Source organism: Apostichopus japonicus, chromosome 13, assembly GCF_037975245.1.
Source record: "Apostichopus japonicus isolate 1M-3 chromosome 13, ASM3797524v1, whole genome shotgun sequence".
In the NCBI taxonomy this organism is placed as follows: Eukaryota; Metazoa; Echinodermata; class Holothuroidea; order Aspidochirotida; family Stichopodidae; genus Apostichopus; species Apostichopus japonicus.
The window spans coordinates 23219872-23242354 of NC_092573.1; the positions used below are offsets into that span (position 1 = coordinate 23219872).

Here is a 22483-nt window from a genome sequence, read left to right on the forward strand (position 1 = left end):
TAGATGAAAGTTAACTCCCTGAGCTTTTATTGAACAAATTTATTTACAACAGAAACGTTTGGTATGATATATAAATGTATTCATAAATCCTGAGTGTTGTAAGTCATCATCAATTATCAAGAAACTGTGAGTAGTTCATAAAATCCAAATTTATTCTTAGCCAGAATATTTTTAAACCGTCTGGTTCTATTGTCAACTGCACAACGAGTAATGCTTCTTAGCAAAGGCAACTTGACAGAAACCCATAGCTATAGGGTTAAGGAAAAAGATGTTCATATTGTACTTTTATATATTGTTATCAAGGCCTACACCAAAGAACAACTGACGAGTTGTTACAACATCACAATCACTACCAGAGCCTTGGTTTTGCTCTCTCCTCCATTTTTCCTATTTTATGTTGTTGTCTCAAAGCTAGGTGTTTTTTTAGGAGTAAACATGAGAAATACATTAGTTGTCAGATATTTCTTCAACTTGAACAAATCATCAACCCATCTTCCCTACTTTTACGGAATTCTATATTTGTGGCAGCTTTCTTTAGCATGCTTAAACTCTTCACTAATGTTGGATGATGTCACAACAAATATGTTCCTACATAAAATACATTAATGTAACTTTAAACCAAATTCTGAGCAGATAAATGTAAACTGCTCATATCGTACCGTTACTTATGCTCCGATCATTATTCCCGACAAAATTACTCCTGTAAGGAAAGGATTTGGGGGTTCGTTGGTTTGGTCAAGTCACCACAGAGGCCAAAGCCTTTGCTTGAGTCGGTGGTTGAAATATGCAGAAAAGATAACAGTTCGTGGAGTTGTCTTAGGGCGATGAAAATGTCTACTCTATTTTGCAGCTCCATAAATAAAGTACATGATGGTTTTCACTTACAATGTGTCATTTGCTCATACCAAATAATAACACCACATGATAACCCATACTGTAGGACGAGATACGCATGCTGAACATAATTTCATCAAATACACCAATCCAGAAGATTTTTGATATATAGATTCCCAAACTTTGTCAAATGACAATATATTTCATATCATCAACAAGTTATGTCCTCTGACATTTTGCCACCATTACTTTTATCTTTCGTATCAACGATTAGAGTTTCTTCTGTTTTAATATTCTTCCCTGGATCCTCTCCTGTGCATAGCGCGGTCTCTTCTCTATCGTTCACTGTTTCCTTGACAACAGGCTTCTCTGCCACGACCGATTCTCCCCCTTTAATGTAGCTGATGTCGCCGTTAGCCGTACAATGACGTTTGACATCTAAATCATTCACGTCAGCAGGACGAGTCCTTTTAGTACCACTTTCTTGGTCAACGTTCACTTCTCCTGATCTCAGATCACTCCCAGAGATGAATTTATCTTCAGTCTCTGATGTCTCATCACAATTTCCATCTTTAAATGTGGGACATTTGTCTAGGTCTGGTTTTAAATCTTGTGAATGACCCAGGCTTTGTGGATCAACTACAACCTCGAGTTTACATTTCCCCTGACTGACGGTGGGTTTTGCATCGGCTCCGTTGCAAATGTTTTTGAAAGTTTCTTCCTTCCACTCCGGAATGTCGACCCCCAGTTGAGTCATGACCTTTGACATGACCTCGTCCACATATCCAAAGATTCGGACGTCAGCTCTCTTGTCCTATTTGAAGAAGAGTGGGATAGCAATGAACCAAGAACTATATCTAAAAAGTCTTTTTAAATCAAATGAAATGTACTGTATTGTATAGCACGATACGCCATACCGAAAGGTAATATCTTGGTATGGTAATCTCTATTATTAGAGGTAATATCGAACCAAATATTCACAAAGCCCACTAAGATGTTGCTGATGAAAATGTCTCCATCTTTGTACAATTCATTGCCAGCCAGCCCAATGACGTTAAACTGAAGTTATGAGCAAAGACATAGTGTAAACAAATAAGGTCATACATAACCCCAAAGAGATAACTTGCAATTGCTGGATGTCCCACAGACAACAGCAGCAACTTTTGTTTTGTATCAGCTGTTTAAACGGCAAAAGCTGGTCAACAAATAGTAATCTAAAACGCAAAGTATGACTGATGATGCACATTAGTGTTTCAGTATTAAAAAGAAAATTAATAAACTAGTGATTGCTTTTCGAACTACCTCCATGTTAGCCTAGCCTCACAGATGGCTGTGGTTGTCCCACTAAGTAGCATTGACACTACATGTTTACTCTTTCTGACAGTATTAATGAAGTAAACATCTGTTTGGATTCTTATGCAACAGACTATTTAACAACAATATCTTCTGTTATCATGTATTTATGTGGGGGAGGGGGGGGGGGGAGAATGAGGGAGACCCAACACTGGAAAATGAAGTCAATCCCTGTAAAATATTGTGTTTCTACCAAAAGAACAAATAATTCAACCATAAAGAAAGAAATCAGAACTTACATATCTTGTGGGTTGGAGATTAACAATGGCTAATTTTCCACCATTTTTCTTCGTGAGTAAGGGTAAGGTTCCACTCGGGACGATTTGTAGAGATGTTCCCAGGCAAATAGACAGATCAGCTTCCCTGTAAGGACAGACAGATTTCAATATCACAGACTCAGTAATGTCATCAATCCTAATCTTCAAATGTTCTTCATTTATGCTTTTATACAGTTCTTCACACACAACACAGAAATGGAATGCCATTAGTAATTATGCAGAATCTTACAGGAATGGGGGCGGGTGGGGGGGGGAAGAGTGGGAAGGGGGAGGGGAGGTTACTTCTTTGGAGTAAAGATAAGGAACAGTTTGGCCTCCTACATCATCTCTTGACCACTAATGATACCTTAACTACTTGCAAACTGAGATTTACTGGTACTTTGGCAGCTATTGAAAGATATTTCAAACACTTTTAAAATTGACAATGAGTGATAACTCTAACACCGACTAAGAACAAAAAGGAAAAAGAATAAAAAAGCAGAGAAAACCATTGCTGCTCTCAATTCCTTCATTGTGAGGAATTCTGGTAATTCTAAACTTTGACATTTTCAACTATATAAAATCTGTAAAATTGCACAAGAATTTTTGGTTTGTTTTTTTATATCTGAACATGAAACTACAGTACAAGCCCCATCCAGTAAAGCTGAAATGAAATACCTGGAGTATTTATCTGCAAGTTCAAGATCAGTTTCAGGTAAAGCATCCTCCCAATCTAGGATGGTGTCTCTCAATTTACCCCTGATGAAGGACAAAACAAACCAAGAAGAAGAAGAATAAGTACTAAAGTCATTCCAAATTTACCAGGATCAAGCTCCGAAACTTACAATCCACAAAGGCAGGGCAGCGAAGAATTCTGTATAAAAATTCTGAAAAGTGGCCCTTTTTGTTAGCAAAAGGTAGCCTTTTCCAATATGTGCAATGGAAAAGTAATTTTTTTACTGAAAGACTCCCCATTTGTTGAAAACCTTAAGATCAAATAGTAACTAGAAGTGTCCTTTGGTTGAAGAAACAATCAAATACTGCAATTTTTAGTACAGGGTGCAAAGGGGATCCAGTTTGATCCAGGGAAATTTCACCGGAGTGGCACTGTATAATTTGGACTCTCCCTCCTCCCCCCACCCCTGGTAAGATTGTATCCTGTTCTGCTACCCCTGACAACCCATCCTGAAGGATGATAAAGAGAGGAGGATCTAACTAACCAGTTTTTGACATATTCGTAATGAAAGAAACCTTATTCTATAATCATATATTCCACTCATATACCACAAGGGAACACTTACCAGATACTGAATTGTTTGGACCACCCTATGACTAAACCCTTTATCTATTTATTAGACATAAAAAACCAAAAAGACCACTCACCGGCACTTTCCCCTAGATTTCATTTGGGAACAGACCTTTCCAGTGGGTTTCAGACCCAATGTTGGAACAGCTGTTGGCTGGACATATTCTCTGCATTAGAAAGAAATACATAATATATTCCAAAGGCTCATTTCACAGAAAAGATAATTGACAACACACCTTAATATACTTAAATACAGTAACGACTAAAACTATTATTGGAAATTGTCTTTTTATCAGGACTTAAACCAGTTAATAATTGAGCAATCACAAATATTCCTATCAGTGTCATTGTGAATGGAAAAAAATGTTGTCTTAATACTCAAGTTTGCATATTCAATTTAAATTAGACTTACTTTAAAATAAATATTAAACACAGATATGGAAATTAAACCACATCGGCAGTTCATCTTATAGTAATGGTGTACTATGGTAAAGAAAAAACTTATCCTTGGAAGTTTACCTGTGACATTTATCACATTTCTCTGTAAACATGTTCCCATGTAGTTCTGACATCTTCTTCCTGAAAATTAATATAAGATACATGATAATATGAGAACATTAAAAATGATTTAAAAAGTCATCAAATATTGCGTTTTATATTTAACTTTTGTTATACATTACTATTAATTACATAATTTAACTATAATTTTGCCACTAAAAATTGACTAATCACACAATATTAACAGTTTAGTGTCCCACTATGTTTATAACTATAATTTTGCTACTAACAGTTTACTAAATACATACACACAATATTAACAGTTGAGTGTCCCACTATGTTTAAACTGTAATTTTGCTACTAACAGTTGACTAATACATACACAATATTAACAGTTTAGTGTCCCACTATGGTTATAACTATAATTTTGCTACTAACAGTTGACTAATACATACACACAATATTAACAATTGAGTGTCCCACTATGTTTATAACTATAATTTTGCCACTAACAGTTGACTAATATATACACACAATATTAACAGTTCAGTATCCCAATATGTTTATAACTCTTATAACCCTTGTCAATACAACATTTTAGTTTTGCAGCAGATGGACTTAGTCAAGCATTGAAGAAAACCATACTAAAAACCTTCTGCATGCGACATGCAAATTTTCAATTTTCCAGAAGAGAAAATTGAACAAAGAAATAAAGAATGATACTTGAATACCTTGTCATCTCATGTCATCTCATCTAAACCTTCTTTTTGCTAAGTCTACATGACAAATGCTATCCAACTAAGAATCTTGTCAAAGCTCTGGGAGAACAATCTGTTACCCTAACATCTCATTACCCTTCAGAATTGTACTTCTGGAGGCAACACAACAAATTTCACATCTGATGGATGAAAAAATCACTTGAAGATGGGTTGAGGTTCTTACCTTGGAAAGCCAGACTTAAGGTGCAAACCATCCACATTCTGTGTAACTACGTATGTTAATTTGCCTGCTTTTTCAAGGCCCAGTAGGGCCATGTGTGTTAGAGTCGGTTGAGCAGAGTCAAAGGTAATGTTGACATCTGGTTTTTTACCCTCTTTCTCCAGAGTCCAAACCCCCTTTGGTCCTCTGAAAAATATCAAATTAACAAAAAGTAAATTTAAATTGACTTAAAAAAAAAACAGTTTAAAATGTACACATGTTCCAGCTAGCTATTCATGTTCCACTCTGACTGAGTAAGTTCTTTTTTTTTCTTTTCAATTTTCTGAAAATTTCTTTAGAAAGCAATAAGCATATAGCTTTTTTCATTTATTCATGTTTTTATTCACTGCTCACATCTTACAGTCTTATATTTTGCTGACACTTCTCTCATATAAATTGCAAGTTACACATTTCTACATATTTTAGAGGGACTAATTCAGGGTTAAGGAAACATAACATTTGCTTCACATAACTTGAAAAATTAGTTTCTACAAACCTGAAATCGGGTATCCCTGCTGATGTGCTGATGCCAGCACCTGTGTGAGCAACAATTCCATTGGAGCTATGAATTAACTTCACCAGTTCATCTATTTTGGTTTGGAGGATATCTGGAGGGTCAAATTTCTACAGAGGAAAAAAATGTGACAGCAATTTACAGGGCCTGCATAGTCTTTGAGACAAAGCACATGCATCCTGGCAAACATTCTGCTGGGAAATGCATACAGTATCGTAGTACGACCAGGGAGCAGCTAGTAACACTAACAGCTCCCTGGTACGACTTAAAAAAATGAGATGCTAACGTTACAGCAGAGAATACATCCCTGCAAAGTCAACTGCTTCAGGCCAGATAGCTAGTAGCCAGATGCTAGTAGATAATTCATAGTCTTAAGTTAGGGCTATTAGGGCTAACATGATATGTATTAAAGGCAAGTCATATTTATTCTTAATGTTACTAGGCCTTGACTGCTACTAGTACTACTAGCCACTGGTATCTAGGCCTAGATCGTTTTGCTAAGATATCACCCGATTATTGCACAAAAGTGTCCAACATTCTTGACTACCGGGGCAGCGGCCTCTGCTTATCGGCATTACTAACTGGCGCTCTAGCCTGTCTCTCAATCTACTGTAGCATAGGGCTAGGCCACAGTAGGCCTAGGCTATACTGTATTGCCATCGGCCTTGATTCAATTTAGCGACAATACCTCAGGTGCACCACATTTGCCCTTATTATCATACGGTGAAAGTCCATCTGAATAATTAACAGACATGGCGAGACGTATCAAGTTTTAACAAAACATGGGCAACAAACAAGTCAACAAATATTGACGAAAATGACGACGGCGGTTAAAATTTGGAAGCTGCAGCTAGGGACTACTTGACAACTATGGAGGCTGACATTTTGTTATCCTTGGCAAAGATAGTAATAATATTTGTAAATTAAAGGATACGTTATTTAAAATATGTATTTATGGTTGGTAAAACACATTTATATGAGGATTAATTTTTTTACTTGAATCTTACCCATATATTTTAAAGATGTGTATTTTACTGCTATTATGTTTCAACATTTATAATCTACGCTCATAACATTGGTTCGTCATACGTCCATTACACGTTCACATAGCTATGAATTATCCCCAGACATGTACGCAAAATAATTTCTTTTCGCGGAACCACTTTCAACCTAGCTGGATTGCAACACATCGCGAGAGACTATTCAATACACGTGAAACTCTTCTAAGCAATTTGTAAAAATTGTATCAAGAAAAGTGTCAATATGAGTGTACAGCGAGGAAATTACAAGAAGAAAGGACAAAAGTATAAAAACTCTTCAAAATTTAAAAACAATCTTCATGACAACAGCAAAAGGACGCAGGAAATAAACAGTATGGTAATCTCTGAAGTTTGCAAGAGATGCATGCAGATCATCCAATGGAAGATTCAGTACAAAAAGTACAAACAGCTCACCCAACCTAAGAAATGGTAAAACTAACATTATGCAACTTTTCAGTTTGTCGCTTTTAAGTCTGCATTAAGGTCTTATGCTATGTTAGGAAGAATGAGGTAATTAGAAACGTAAAGGACAGTCATTTTGTAGCAAATACAACTAATAACAATGTTAGACATAGTATTAGTAATGCAACAGATTCTGTACATTGAGTTCTTTTGCTGTGTGCTGAGCATGCCATAAGTATAGGTCACTCACATATTACAATACATCATTATCTTAACCATAACTGGTTTGTAAAGATTGATAATTGCTATACTAATAAAGCCTCAAAGTGTGTATGTCACATCAGCTTGCAGTTACTTGGATGAAGTTTGCAAACTGTTGATAGTCAAGTTATTTATCCCCACCTTGGTAAATTGCATGTAATAATACACACCAGACACATTTCAGCTTATTAAGCCTAGTAGCCAGTGCCAATGAATATTCCAACTGTCAAATAATTTTACCAATATGTGATGAACCTTTTGAGACATTGTGATTACTTAAGCAAGCCTAGCAAGTTTGAAGTCAATATACAGTAGTCATGTTTTCATTTTCTTGCCCATGAATTCTTTTCAGTACAAAATGTTTACAGAAGACAGTGAAGAAAGCCTACTACGTAATTTGCAGCAAATGTGCAAAGGATAATAGGACTTGTGCCAAATGTGGTGAAAAGGCAGAAATAATACACGAGTAAGTATTTCTTTTCCAGTAGATGTGATTGAAATAGTGTGTAGTGTACATGCATAAAATGATGTGTGTATATGGTGGCAAAGCAACTAATTTTGTATTTTTGTAGCACTTGTTATATGTGTTATAAACATATGCGACCTCCCCTTAGTCTCTGCTAATAACCCTTTTGATAAAAGTTCACTTGTCAATAAATGCAAAATGATCCTGCCCAATCACCTTCATCATTAGTATCTGCCTATTTAAAGATAAATTGAGATATATCTTAAATTCTTACCTCCCCACACCTCTTACCGTCCTTCCCAACAACCAGATTCCTTCTGACAATGGGGATTTGGTTTCTTGCATTAGTAGAGTACCTACTACCTTGTTAGACCACAGCAAGGAACCTTTCATAATGGCTGGCAACCTATCATCATCTGGTTCTGCTCTATAAGAGCCATGAGTTCTGCTAGAACAGGATTTTCGGCCCCTGACGTCGGGAATAAAATGGCCAGGCATGTGCTCACCCGATGGCTCTCCCTATTGCTATTTTACTTTTCTTATTCTTTTTCTTCATGATTTGTGTTAGGAATACACCTACTGCCTCAGAAGCTGCTGCTCAACAGAGTGCTTTAGAGGCAGAGCTGCGTTACATGACAGAGAGGGAACGGAGAGCTTACTATAGGAATCAGAGGAAGGTAAAAGTTGATGAGGAGGGACCAGATTCATGTGATGGAAATGATGATCTTGAAGAAGATGGAGATAATGATTCATCATCTACAGAGGATGGTATAATAGAAGAGGAGTTTGAGGAGGATTTAAAAACAGACCTACAAAACTTAACATTATCAGGACAGTCTGAGAAAACTGGAGATGACGATGCAAGCCCATCTGATGTCTTGAGATAAAATTACTATATTTGATGTAACTTTGGGAGTGATGGAAAATGCATTGAGTGGCTGTTGAATGGTTTTCATACTTTTAATAGCATATTTACGGGCACTACTGCTGATCTTGTTTAGTGAACCCATATATAAGACACTCCTATATTAATATTAATAATATGAAGTCAGTCAACAGTTCATAATACTTATCAAGAATTATCAGTTTGTCAAGTTAATCTGTAAATTGATGCTTCTATGAATGTGAGATTTCACTTTTGGGTCATTCCTGGCTTCCCCAATACACACAGTTTAACAAATAGCCTAATCGTTTGTTATTCGGAAATGTAACAACCTTTTGATACTGAATAGCTAATCCAGTATGAAGAATCTTTTCTGCTCATAATACATTTTCCTTCGACTCACGTAGGGAATTAGTTAGACTCTTAATTACACTAAAAATGATGCCATATGCTTTAATAGTCTAATAGATTAACAATTTTCAGTTGGTGATATAACAAATCAAAGGTTTATCTCCCTCTATGTTTTATCACCCTTGAATTTCATGGGTTTTTTTAAGGGGGGGGGGAGGAGAGAGGGGGGAGTACAAAAGGGCCAATGGGAAGGAGGTGGTGAGAGGGGGAAGATGTCTTAACTTCTTCTTTGGTAAACCGGTTGTGGTTTGTCGTTGCCCATACATAATTTGGATACCAGATGACAAAGAAACAGAAAAGAAATACCTGATGAATGTTTTAATGTGTATTTCTTTTATTTCAAAATTAAAACTGTCGTTCGGTAAAAGATCAATTTCGTATAATCACTCATATGATATCACTGCCATCTTTATAAATAGTAATAAATTGTCACTTTGTTCCTTACAATAAGTCCAGGTGTTTTGCTCTATACAGTTGGTTGTGTTGGTCATGTACCACTGAAAGTTAAAATACTTTTCTTAAGAGGTGTAAAGGCCTTTTTTACTCCAAATGACTCAATGATGCATAGTGTTATGTAGGTAATAACTTACACACTGTGATAGCAGAAGTAAGGTCAAATGAGTGGATCCTCATTGTCTTTCATGACATATACCCTTAACATCCCTCCTCCCCCCCCCCAACCCTCAGGGTATCATGTGGCATCTTCACTTTGTGACTTTCTTTCCTGATTGGCAAGTTCATTTCCAACATCCAGCTGCTAATAAATTACATCAGTTGCCATAAAATGCCATATTAGTGAGAACAAATTGCTTCCAAGTTGGGTCACAAGGTCACTTTCTGATCCACTCAAACTTTTAACTTGTTTTCAAACTATTATTGAAGCCATGTCATGACTCTGCCATGCACCTTTGAACTCCCCAAATGGTCTTCAACATCGATAGACATGACTTGCGACTCCTTGTAACAATCCATCAAGTCAGTGCCAACCTCAACTCTACCAAATATTGGCTTTTTGACATGCTTATTAGATTATCTGTTTGCTCCGGTTCAAACACAACCTTTTCTAAATCTTCTCATGTTTTTTAATTCATGTAAAAACAAATACTGTTCAATACAAAAAAGATCTGTTATTTCCAAAGTTCAGGAATATTCCATTTTCATCTGTCTGCATCTGCAATCGTCTAACGTTGGTAGACTTAGCGTTTCCAGAGAGAGTGATTGTTTTCTGCCTCAGATTCTGCTATCTCACTACTGTAGACTTGTAGGGGGTTTTCCCCTCCCAGACCCTTGTAGCGGTGTTTACGTTACACCCATTGATGAGCTGAATTAGCTGACAAGTCCAAGAGCCTCCAGGCAGAACGTGGATCAAGTATTTCTTGATCTCTGCATAGAACCCAGACATAGGTCACCCTCATGACCTTCTCCTGCAATAGAGGGGGCACAAACTTATTAATAGTTCCCAAAAGAAGAGACACAATGTACAAGTTCTTCATTGGCAATCTGCCCCCCCCTCCCTTCACAACCACAAGTACAAGTTTGTCACTCTTCCACCCCAATGCCACTTCCACATCTTTAACAGGCAATGAAGTCACAGTAAAAAATCATTCTTGGATTAACAATTATGTAACAATTATAATTTTGATTTGAAACAAGGCACATAGTGGGGAAAAAAATGTTAGCAAGGTTTTCTCATTTCACAGCTATCGTGGTAGTAATTTCAGAATGCACTGTTAATTATCTCACAGGCCCCATCTTCCGAAAAAATCCTGGATCCATGACTTAACAATTCAAATAAAGAAACCTATTATCTGTGATCTATACTGCCAAAAGCTGCAAGTCTTTTTAACTTATTTAAGAGATACTAGCAAAAAAGTGTCCACTTACAGGATCACCCTCAACAATCTCCCCTTTGGTGTTCCTCACAGTCATGATTTGTTGGGCTATGAATGTTATGACTAAAACTGGACCTTGCTCCATCATTTTACCCATTGAAAGCTAAAAAAAAAGAAAAGATTATTAATATAGAGGATACACTGCACGATTCAAAAGCTAAGATGATGCTTGTAAAATTAATAACAGTAAAATCATTAATATAAGAGAAGGAGAGAGGGAGAAATAGCACTGCCTATCAATCCTCATCGTCGTCGTCGTCGTCGTCACAACCATCATCATCATCATCATCATCATCATCATCATCATCATCATCATCATCATCATCATCATCATCATCATCATCATCATCATCATCATCATCATCATCATCATCATCATCATCATCATCATCATCATCATCATCATCATCATCATCATCATCATCATCATCATCACAACCATCATCATCATCACCACCACCACCATCATCATCACCACCATTATCATCATCATCATCATCATCATCATCATCATCATCATCATCATCATCATCATCATCATCACAACCATCATCATCATCACCACCACCACCATCATAATCACCACCATTATCATCATCATTCTTATTATATAAAGGGGTCCAGACCAGGCTAGAAAACTTCACTGGTAAAGTTGGAAAATTGAGGAGAGAAAATAAGAAAAATAACCAGAATGCCAAAAATAAGAAAAAAGGTTTGGACTTCTAAAGAAGAGTAATGCAAGCTGTCAGTTAAGTCTTCCCTATGAATGAATTCTGAGACTGTATTCAAGATATCAACCATACTTAAAGAGAAAAAAAATGAAGGAATAAGTTTTCATCAAATCTGACTTCATGAATGGATAAACTCACCTCAATACTATCAACGTCCAATATCTTAGAATCAAATGTCAGGCCCATGGCTTTGGCTTGTTTGATTGGGGTAGCTAACTGACTGTAGGGCTGAGAGAGAGAGAAAATAATATATATAATAAACTTCAGCTATACCACAAAGTAACATGATTCAGGGAAGGAATAATTTATTGGAAAATGGAGAACAAAGCAAAAATGCTTCCCACTCATATCATGATTTATTTCACAATTTAATGAAAGTTATAAATGGTTTAATGAATCGTATTTGATGTAATTGAAGGGTGACTGAAATGTCAGACATCAGCAAAAGTCCTGGTATGACTTTCTAAAGGTCTCACAATTTTTTCCACAGAGGGCAGATGAGTTACTTTCACCCAGTAGGATAATGCATTTCCACTACTATGTATTTCAAATGCAAAACTGTAATATCACAATGACAATTTCAGACTAAGAGTGCAAAAAAAAAAAAGGGTAATGCACTTTAGATATAAAATTATGCATAAAATATGATATATATTATAGTAATATATATAATAAGACATTTTTAAGATCATACTAGATGTGGAGTACAAAAGAAAAGACAATAAATAATATTTAAAGATGTATAAATTACTCACTGCTTCATAACACCAGTCTTTAAGAACTTCCATTTCACCTCTGATCATGGCCTGTAAGATAATTGAGAGCTTTACAGTTACATAATACAAGAATTGGATGTGAAAGTTCAGGTGAAACTAGAGGATAATGGAGTGTTTTTGTGAGAAAAACAAACTTTGTACCCAACAATGCTAAAGTGACTCAAGGTAGTCTGTTGAGGAGGGAAAATATTGTTATGAATTGTAAACCAGCCACTTTAAATATGAAATAAGAAATAATAACATTTTTATTGTTGCTGATTTACAGACAACAGGTTGATAAAAAGGAAAAAAAAGGAAAAAGGGGTAAGTGTATTTTAGACCCTCACCTCTAGTATATTTGGAATAATTTCATGTTCGCACATCTTTAGAAATGACTCTTTATTAAAACTTGGATCTATCTTTAAAATTTCTGTCAGGACCTCAGACATCTCAGTTGGTGAAAACATGCCTCCTGTTAAAAGAGAACGAAACAAGAAAGCGAAAATACAACGATCGACTCGATATGCCAAGTTTGGGGGATTTTATAAACATTGAATGAACACAGAAAGTTTTGATTGCAGCCTGATAGCAGCTGATCAACTTTGATTCAGCTCTGTGCTTTTCTATTTTTGTTTACCAAAATGCAACAATCTTGTAAAACAGCAACACAAACAGTCAAGTCGAAAATATTTGTTGGAACATACGTAAATCTGTTTGAAAAAGTAGACTGTTCAACTCCCTATTCCGTTGGAAAAGTTCGAGAAGATAATGTAAATTCTGTATCTTTATTCATGATAAAAACAAAGGAAAATACAACATTTAACCATAATAAATTGGCATAGTGAGAGGTAATTTGCATCAAGCACAATATATTAAAACAAGAAACGAAAACAGAATTGATTATTCATTTTCTTATTCCTTTCAGATATCGTTAATTGGGTATTAAGCAACAGTTACAGAGGACATTTAGTATTCAGATTTCAGAAAGTATCAACCAAGTGGATGAACATTTGTATGGACTGACTCACCAAGTAGTTGACTGACTCTGTCAGTTACAGCTCTGGATGCCCGCACCATTACATTGTCACTTTCATCATACTTCATTTTGAGATCAACAATTTCTGATAACGAAAGAAAAACAGTAAGAAGAGATAAAGTTGTATCTATTCTAATTCACCCTCATTCACATCAAAACAAAGCTTTCAATCTCACGAAAGACACATAGAAAATTTTTGAAATTTAGATGAGGCTGAAGCAAATTTCAGAGACAAGGCCACAGGTTTGAGGAAGTTCAAGAATTTAATTTTTTTCCCCTCTCTAGTGAATAAAAGGCCACATTTGCAGCTTCCCTCAGGACTTCTTCATGAGTCTGAAGGTAAACTAAAACCCTCAAACAAATGCACACACACACACAGAATCACAAGAAGATGGACTACTGCACATTTCAGATCATCTCTGAGGATCCTCTCAGGAACAAAACATCAGGCCCACTAACTGTTTACATATACCTTTTTGGTTCTTTACTGTAGATGCGCAGTTTGTTCACTGCTTTTGAGCAGTCTAAAACACATTCCTATAAATTACCTTACTCTGTAATGTTCTTAATTCACTTAGTTCTAAAACTTTTGGATTGCCAAATCTTCCCTTTACTATTTAGTTTTCTTTCTAAATCTACAACAGCTTTTCTGGACACTGAGTCAAATACGTAAACAATTTGATTGACATACTTGTAAACACTTGATTGTTTTCACTAAATTCCTTCCATTGTTTGTACCACTTTGAATCCTTGTGTAAAACCACCCCAGTTGCATCTCTGAGAAGAAAGAAAAAGAAAGAGGGGAAACCAGTTAACTAAACGTGTGTTTGCCTTCATTAGAGAGTTGTATATGCAACGATGTAAATACTGGCAAATAGTGTCCCTCCGTGAACACACTCTAAACTTGAACCACAGAAATGCTTTTGGTTTCCATGATGGACACAAATGATTAATCTTTAGAGCAGCTCATATTTGGCATTAAATAGCTCTGAAGTGGACATATTATTTGATATCATATATACAGAAGCCTCTTAGCCATGTTACTTATTAGCCATAGAGAAGATTACTAACAATGGATTCACAATTTGGAGAACGCTTCCTTCTCTTGTAACTTCAACTGCAATTTTTTTATAATTCATCCTTTTCTGGCTTTTAGCTTGTTCGTAAATCCAAAATCAAATGACCAGCCACAAAATCATTTAAAGTTGGCATAACAATTACAGAATGCTTCTTATCATAATTATATGGAAAATTCAAAATGTTTCTGGGACTAAACAACTGCTATGCATTATTTGTATAGCACTTTGTTTTAAATGTTACAGAGCACTTTTTCACCAAAATTTAATCATTATTAATATTTTCTGTCAGTTTTCAAAACTTTAATGGTTATAAAATATTGTTCTCATTTGCATGTGTAATTATAGTTTACATATATTGTCATATCTTTATTCTACATAAATAACTATTTTCTGTCCGTTGTGGAGACGACATTTTTAACTCACTCGTTGACCTCAATCGGTCTCTGCTCGCCGTCACCAAAACTCGACAAGGTTTCTGTTCTCATTCTGAGTTTCTCTGAAATCAAATTAAACATTAGACAAGTTTGCAAACTATTTTTTATTTTTGGAGTGTTAGCTCAGTGGTTAACGCCGGTGCCTTCCAATCATAAGGTCCCCGGTTCCAGTAAGTCTAAGATTAATGTATGTCCTCCAGTTACAGAGTTGTTGACAATAAACAACTCATAATCATGGACGTTAAATATGAATGTTAGAGACTGACTTCCGTCAGCTTGCGGCTTTGATAAGCCAATGAGGCTTCTTCGCGAGTTCCTGCTTGCAGGAGGATCTCAACTACAAATACATACATATACACATTAATAACGACGATGGTCTTTTGAATGTACGGAACCCTTAACGATTGGAGAACAAGTACGATGATGGATCTATTTGACTGACACAGAAATGTTCCATGTTTGTGACGCACAAACATACCTATGGTATATGAGAGGCAATGGTCCTTCGAGTATGTGAAAGGAATAAAACTAACACTTAATCAATATGAGAGGGAACTTTTGATGTACTTTCAAAAATTAATTCATAAAAGGGAAAAGGACCAAAAAAAGAACATTTTTTGGTAAGTTTTCTGATGTACGTCTGATCTTCTCACCTGGTGCTCTGTAAGGCCTTCCTTTAGCCATAGTGCTCTCATCAATCTCTTGTTTAACAGCCTTTACGCTCTACCGCGAAGGAAAGAGACAGGACATAATTTATTCATATGGCATTCCACAACAAATTTGCTTTTTCAAATGGGAAACTCTGACCACACAACTGCAAAGACATGTAGCAGTTTTGGCAAAAAGATAGAACAAAACAACGATAACCGAAATTCTAAATACAAACAATTTCACACTGCAAAAGACGGACTTTGAAACCAAGCTCTATCCCCTACCCTCTCAGACTCTTACTGCCATCCACACATACCAAGACCCATCACAACCAGATGGTTTTGACATTACAAACTCCTACTTGCTTGATAATTTTTTTCATATTCTATTACTGACTATATTAAGGGGTACAAAACTTGAAGATTTTCATGAAGTGATCTTTAACCTTAGATCAATTTCCTTCAAGCCATTTCCTTACTTCTGAAACTGTTTGGTAAGCTCTAGACTTGGTAAATTCTTCGCCCTGTTTGCTGATCTTCTCGGCCGCTCCTTTGGCCGTCTTGGACACCTCTTCGCCAATGTTCATACCTTTCTGCACCCACTGTTGCTTCTGGACTTCATCTACTCCCTAAGAAAGAGAGAAATGAATGCAATAAAAAATAAACCCAAACATTTCTTGCAGGTCACTGGAATCACTGGAAAACAATAGCTACTTTCTAGGTATTCCCTGATGATTACTTTAGCCAGAGTTTTTTTAACTTTTTTTTTATAAATTTAAAAAAATTATAAAATTAAATTTTTCTACAAAATTGCAGAACAATCGAAAGGTAAATTTGTTTGTGGTGAATACTACATTATTCAAACCCATGGATGGGTCAACATCAGACTGTCTTAACCATAATAATTTTGAGAAAAAAAAACCTTTTACGGGAGATGACAATCGGTAGGATATTAAATGGGTTTTTAAAACTACCTGCTGAACTTTGTCCTTGATTTCGTCCAGTCTTTGCTTCAAAACCTGAGCTCCTTGGCTGGCATCAGTCTCTATTCCTTGCTGTAAATAAGCAGAAAGATCAAATCATGAAATATAATCCACACCTCATTTCAATACAACATACTAGACACATATTGATGGATGCCATGCTGAAAGATGACCCCACATTATTTCGTCACGCTGGTTTGCTCCATATAAAGAGGAGTGACCCGGAGATCCAGATCAATTTATGTAACAAACTCTTTGCAACCTGTACACTTTTACATATCTTTGTTTATGTTTGGTAGTATTAATATCAGTCACAAACCATGCAGGAATCCGATATGACCAGAACTTAGCTGGGTTTGCACTGTCAGTTACCAAAATTACAACATTCCGCTCTCCCCTTCCAGATCACTCATGAAATCTTCTGTATGAACATTAGCACTCTTATTTTTTGGGGGGCACCACAGAGGGTGCTGTTGAGTATAAGTTTATAGTTTGCAAGTCAATGAAACTGTCAACTCTATTCTCAGATTTCTCTCTCTGCATGGATAGTTAAGCATGCCTGACGGTGCATCTGCTATAACGGTGTTGTACAGTGAGACTAAGCGATGCAGTTTGTTTTCAAAAGTACATGAGCAATGGAAAACTGACTGGGAAATTATAAAACAATTTGAAGAGAGCATGGTAAATTTTATCTGGCTAGAGGGGGATTCGAACTAGTGAACTCGGGATAACAAACCCTGTACTTTTAGATACAGATAAAGTGATAAATTTCTCTTGGAGTCCCTTCCCTGCTGTTTTCTGGATGGTATTGAATGTAACAGGGGTGTCATCCCTCGTTACATGGTATGCAAGCGAATGTGACGTCTCGGTGGTACCCCTACCAAATATAGGGATATAGGGATGGTCACAACTGAGGGCTGGATAGCTCAGTCTGAAGAGAACATGATTTGCAATACTGAGGTGGGATCCTCTTCTAGTCATATCTTTTCTGGTCCTTTCAAAATTGTTCATAAACAAAACTGGCTTTATCAGTGTTTTGCAGGCATCTGCTGTAACAGTAATGCAGCAACATATATAAGGATAAATACTTAAGTTTGCTTAATTGCATCGTCAAAGGAACACAAGAAAGAAAGAAATGTTGCAAAATGCACCAGCTGAATTGTGAGGCGTTCGGATGAAACCGTTCAGAGTTCATTCATCGACTATCTCATTTTACTTACGTATTTCCTCCTGGCCTCTTTCAGTGCTTCTGATTCCTCCAGTTTCTGCGCCTCCTCTCTAAATTTTTTGATGTTTTCCTGTTTAAAGAGAACAAATACTTTAAATGAAAAGACAATTTCTTACCCCATTCTTTAATCACTATGTAATGACTTTCTTACCCACTCACTGCAGATGTATGGGAAATGATTTGATAAAGGGTATCAGGGATGAGACTGAGCCGGGGAAAAAAAATCTGAAATTTATCGATCGCTGTCCTGGGAGAGGGGTTTAAGGGAGGGGGTCTCCCCCTCTCCTTTAGAATTTTTTTGTCAGGTAAGGAGGGCTTAGATGCAAAATGGTGGACTCTAGATAGAATCTATCACATCACGCAACTCGCCAAAAAAGTGTGGAATTTCTGCTTGTATAATTTATCCATTAGCTTTTTTGAACCAAAAAAAGGCTTTTTTGCTTGCTTTGTGCTACTTGATTCCACCACTGGTCAAATTCGGTGTTCCTTCCCTTTACAGTCCAGCATGTTCGGCAAAAAAAAAAAAAAAAAAATTAAATCAAAAAAATAATATATAAAAATAAAAAACGCGAATTACGAGAAAAAACGTGACAATGAAAAAAAAAAAAAAATCGGAAATCCGCGTTTCCGCGGAAGAGTCTCATGCCTGGGTATGTATTAGTCTCTGTCTTCTTGCCAGATTTGTCCTCTCATTTCAAGATCCCACTATGCTTATAACGATTAAAAGGTATTTCTGAGCATCTAATTTAGAAGCAAAGCTCTCCCTCTCTACAGTATGTAAAACTAATAATCTTTATCAGATACTTATTCAATGAACTTTCACAAAAGCATCCCCCAAGGCCAGACCTATTTTTGTTACTCTAATCATTCTTAGCTGCTTTCCTAGGGGCAAATGTTTTCTTTATCAGTTTCTAGTACCAGGGTTCTTAAGTAGTGCAGGGATTAATTTAGTGTTGAAACATTGCTTACCAGTTCTGAATGTCGTGAATTCTGTCTCAGATTATAAAATACTACCATAATAATAATAATAATAATGGACACTTTGTATAGCGCCGGTATCCGCACAAAGGTGCTCATGGCACTTTGCAGAAACAGCAGAAAAAAGTTACATTTATGCAATTTGGAACAGGTAAGTTTTTAGATTTATCTAGAAGGTTCCAAGGCTGTTGACAAGTCTTACTGATTGGTCTCTAAGAGAAAACGCTGTGAAACACCTTTGGACTTGTATAGCAATCTGACCATTTTGCATAGCATTTTGGGATGCCATACTGGATAAATTATGCCCTGTGGTGCATGGTGTTCTTCCAGTATATATACCATTATGGTCTTCCAAATGACCCATTTGATAATTGACTATTTACTCAAATATGTATGCAATGACCTTCATCTCTTTATTCTTAGCCATCTCCTGCCTGACATTATCGACGAGGCCGGCCAGAAATCCTTTCCGTTGCTGCTGTGAAAAACATCTGACCTGCACAACAAAATAAAAGTTGAAATAGACAAAGCTTTTAATAATTATGAATGCTGTAGAAACTACTTAATGTTATTAATAATGATATTAAAATTTTGACCAAAAAGGTGATTGAAGTAAGCATGCTAAGTAGAGTAAAATCCATGAAAATGGCTTGTCCGAGGAGACTTACTAGCTAGTCAGACAACACATAAATGATCCAAATGACAATCTGGTTAGTATCCCAACCTCCCAGGGACCTCCCAGGGACCACCCAGGGCCAGATTGGGACCCTGGAGAAAATGGTAATTTGATTATACTGATCAAAATAATTTACCTGAGATATCCTAACATCTAGCTGATTACTGCATACAACTGTCTCTCTAAGTTTTGAAGTGCAAGGTAAAAGAACTTGCGATGGTGATTGTGAGATGCTTTGAGTCCTCCAAAAGACTCCATTATTAGTAAACTGAAAGAAATAGAGAAGAAATATGCTGAATTCATGTTAGGCCTTTGGGTCAAACTAAGGGCAAAATCTGGCAATAAAAATGTATTTGGGTTATTAGAGCTCAAGTTCAAATTTAATTCTCATATATTAATTGTAGTATGTACAGAAAATATCATAAATTGACAACCACATTACAACTGTACTTCCACACCAGGAGGAACAAACACTTTCATGAAATAATCTCTGTATGTGCATGCTATACAGCCAACCTCAATTGTAGGATATATGCTCTAACACTACAGTAACACTGCACTGAGACTGGAGTGAGACTGCCACTCACTCAACACTCATGTTATTTCTCATATTATACTATTACTAGGCTTTTGAGAACACTTCAACTTCAAATACCATTGTTAAAGCCAAATAAAATGGAATTATCTGCCCTGAGGAAGATGGGACTTGATCCCACTACTGTACAGCTTATATACAAGCTTCACCTTCGATACAAGCTTCACCTTCGTTATAGTTTCACAAGTTTGCTAACTGTAATACTGTGACTGTAGTGTTAGGCCTAAGCTAGTCTCAGCCTAACTTAACTTAGTTACTAATACCAACGTTATAGCCTAACGTCGATAGGTTGTGCAAATCCTTCGGAGAGTTTCGTCACGTAGGCCTAGTCTGTGCTTTCAAAATCTTTAACCTATGTCCCCTATATTAAAATTTCTAATTAAACCTATCATAGTTTTTGAAAGCTTAATATTGCAGAAGAATAAAAAGAAGGCAGGGGATCGAACGAAGACAATTATTTTTTCGTCTACCTGTCTCACGATTGTGCCACTGCGTGCAGCCATGTTGTTTTTTATAACATATTGCGTAATGTGTGCCAGAAGCACGTTTGAGATTTCTTTTAGGAACGCCGTAAGTTGCATCACCAATATCATCGCTGTAATCAGTTAAATACAGAGTAACACAGTGTTCATTTTAAATTCGTACACGGTATATCAATAAATATTAAACACTATTGTAAGTCATTAAAATATTTTTAAAATGTTGACCTTTCCTCAATCCCTTCTAGCCTGTTCAATTCTTGATATTTCATCCGTGTATTTCGTATCTCTCCTTACGAATTGGGAATGGGGTTTCTAGGCAGCTACCTTCGCCACGGTTGCACTGCAGTGATGATGAATGTGATTCCTTGACCTTCCTCAGTATTTGAGAAAGTAGTCGGATAGTAGTTACTATAAGCTGCACTCTCGCCCGTCGGATGGGAACAGAAATGGGTGCACATTATACATCTGCTCGTAACAATGAACACCGATTGGAAAGAAAAGTCTTGACATAAGCCAATCACGGTTCATCCACGATCATCATAATTATATGTGGATAAGATTTGGAGTGTTGGCTTCCCTACCACTGAGATTCATCAACCAAACTACTGACTAATCCGCCCGTCCTGAGCGTGGCAAGGTTGTCGAAGAACTCGATCCCTGGGGCCACGTAGATATGTAATCACACAAAATAAATGGATGTAATCTAGTACTCAAATATGATCTGATGTTGCGACACGTGCATGTGACTTAGCAAGTCACAGACAGCAAGTCCGGGCATTTCATCCGGTGTACGCGTGGGGGGTGGGGAGGGCGTTTTGTTGCTAATTGTTGTTAAGGATGTAAAAAAGTTAAACAAATGTATTTTTTTTTTAAAGTGAAGCTGTTCATATAAGTTGCCAAGTTTTTATGTAATTTCATACGTCTTGTTCCCACAATGTTTAACTTAACTGAAAAATATGTTAAGATTTACAAAAATTCCCCCAAAAATACAAATACAATAATAAGAAAAAATACTAAGAAAACAATCTCCAACATATTTCCTTGTTTGTATATTGTGATCGTTAAATCCGATTTAAATTGTCCATTCTTTGTTCAACAATGATCAGCTCAGATGGCACTGCAATCCAGTAGTGAGCTTAGATGACTAACTCTTAGATGGCTAAACTTGTCGGGTTTACGGCGGACTGCATTGTTTCGTCGTCCATTCCAGTTTTTCACATCGAAAATGGCTAACTAGACGCTTACAACTAATGTTTTAGGGTCGTCAAAACACTTCGGAGGTTCGCCAAAACATGAAAATCTTGAACTGAAATTACTTGCAAAATTAAACACTACGTTGCAACTAGGCATATTTAATCATGTAACAAAAATCTAAAACGGCATGGGGCTGCAGCATTCGTCAGCGATCGCAAAGATGATGAAGGTAAAAAATTGGGTCACGAAGCAAAAAGTTGGTATACAAGGCTATTTCCTGCCATATGTTGCACTACTATAATTTCCTATTAATCCAATTATAAAGTGAAATATATGAATGCATCATTAAATTGTGGTATATGTTTGACCAAAGAATGCATCCCATAATTGTACAGGCACGCTATGTAAGTCCATATTTTAGAAGCAGTCCTAATTTTAACCTAAAGTTAGGTATACGAAAATACTTTCATCGGGAATGAGTCGAATAATTGTAATTGGATCATCAGTAACAAACCAATGTGTAATCTGTGTCGTCACCACATCAGCGTTGACTGACAGCTCCTTGGC

General features: G+C 36.4%; 3 protein-coding genes across 5 annotated transcripts; 1 reads left to right on the forward strand and 2 right to left on the reverse strand.

Annotated features, from left to right (window-relative positions):
• Positions 1-35: 35 nt before the first annotated feature.
• LOC139978437 (NAD-dependent protein deacylase sirtuin-6-like) lies at positions 36-6646 on the reverse strand. Of its 2 annotated transcripts, XM_071988661.1 has the most exons (8): positions 6429-6645; positions 5723-5850; positions 5191-5373; positions 4270-4329; positions 3828-3917; positions 3123-3203; positions 2427-2550; positions 37-1648 (listed from the first exon to the last, which is right to left on the reverse strand). In XM_071988661.1, exons 1-8 carry the CDS (start codon positions 6492-6494, stop codon positions 1046-1048), a joined length of 1335 nt encoding a protein of 444 aa, XP_071844762.1. In that variant the 5' UTR covers positions 6495-6645; the 3' UTR covers positions 37-1045. The 2 variants fall into 2 exon arrangements, with proteins under 2 accessions (XP_071844763.1, XP_071844762.1); XM_071988662.1 differs by lacking the exon at positions 5723-5850 and having other exon boundaries at positions 36-1648; positions 6429-6646.
• Positions 6647-6862: 216 nt separating this feature from the next.
• Positions 6863-10333, forward strand: LOC139978440 (uncharacterized). Its single transcript, XM_071988667.1, has 3 exons — positions 6863-7209; positions 7796-7909; positions 8478-10333. Exons 1-3 carry the CDS (start codon positions 7004-7006, stop codon positions 8794-8796), a joined length of 639 nt encoding a protein of 212 aa, XP_071844768.1. The 5' UTR covers positions 6863-7003; the 3' UTR covers positions 8797-10333.
• On the reverse strand, positions 9514-20809 carry LOC139978436 (mitochondrial import inner membrane translocase subunit TIM44-like). 2 transcript variants are annotated; one of them, XM_071988659.1, is made up of 15 exons: positions 20711-20809; positions 19782-19913; positions 19373-19465; positions 17984-18061; positions 16755-16835; positions 16260-16409; positions 15784-15853; positions 15120-15192; positions 14309-14394; positions 13610-13702; positions 12929-13053; positions 12582-12632; positions 11965-12054; positions 11088-11198; positions 9514-10627 (listed from the first exon to the last, which is right to left on the reverse strand). In XM_071988659.1, exons 1-15 carry the CDS (start codon positions 20741-20743, stop codon positions 10508-10510), a joined length of 1386 nt encoding a protein of 461 aa, XP_071844760.1. In that variant the 5' UTR covers positions 20744-20809; the 3' UTR covers positions 9514-10507. The 2 variants fall into 2 exon arrangements, with proteins under 2 accessions (XP_071844760.1, XP_071844761.1); XM_071988660.1 differs by lacking the exon at positions 20711-20809 and adding an exon at positions 20301-20319.
• Positions 20810-22483: the final 1674 nt, after the last annotated feature.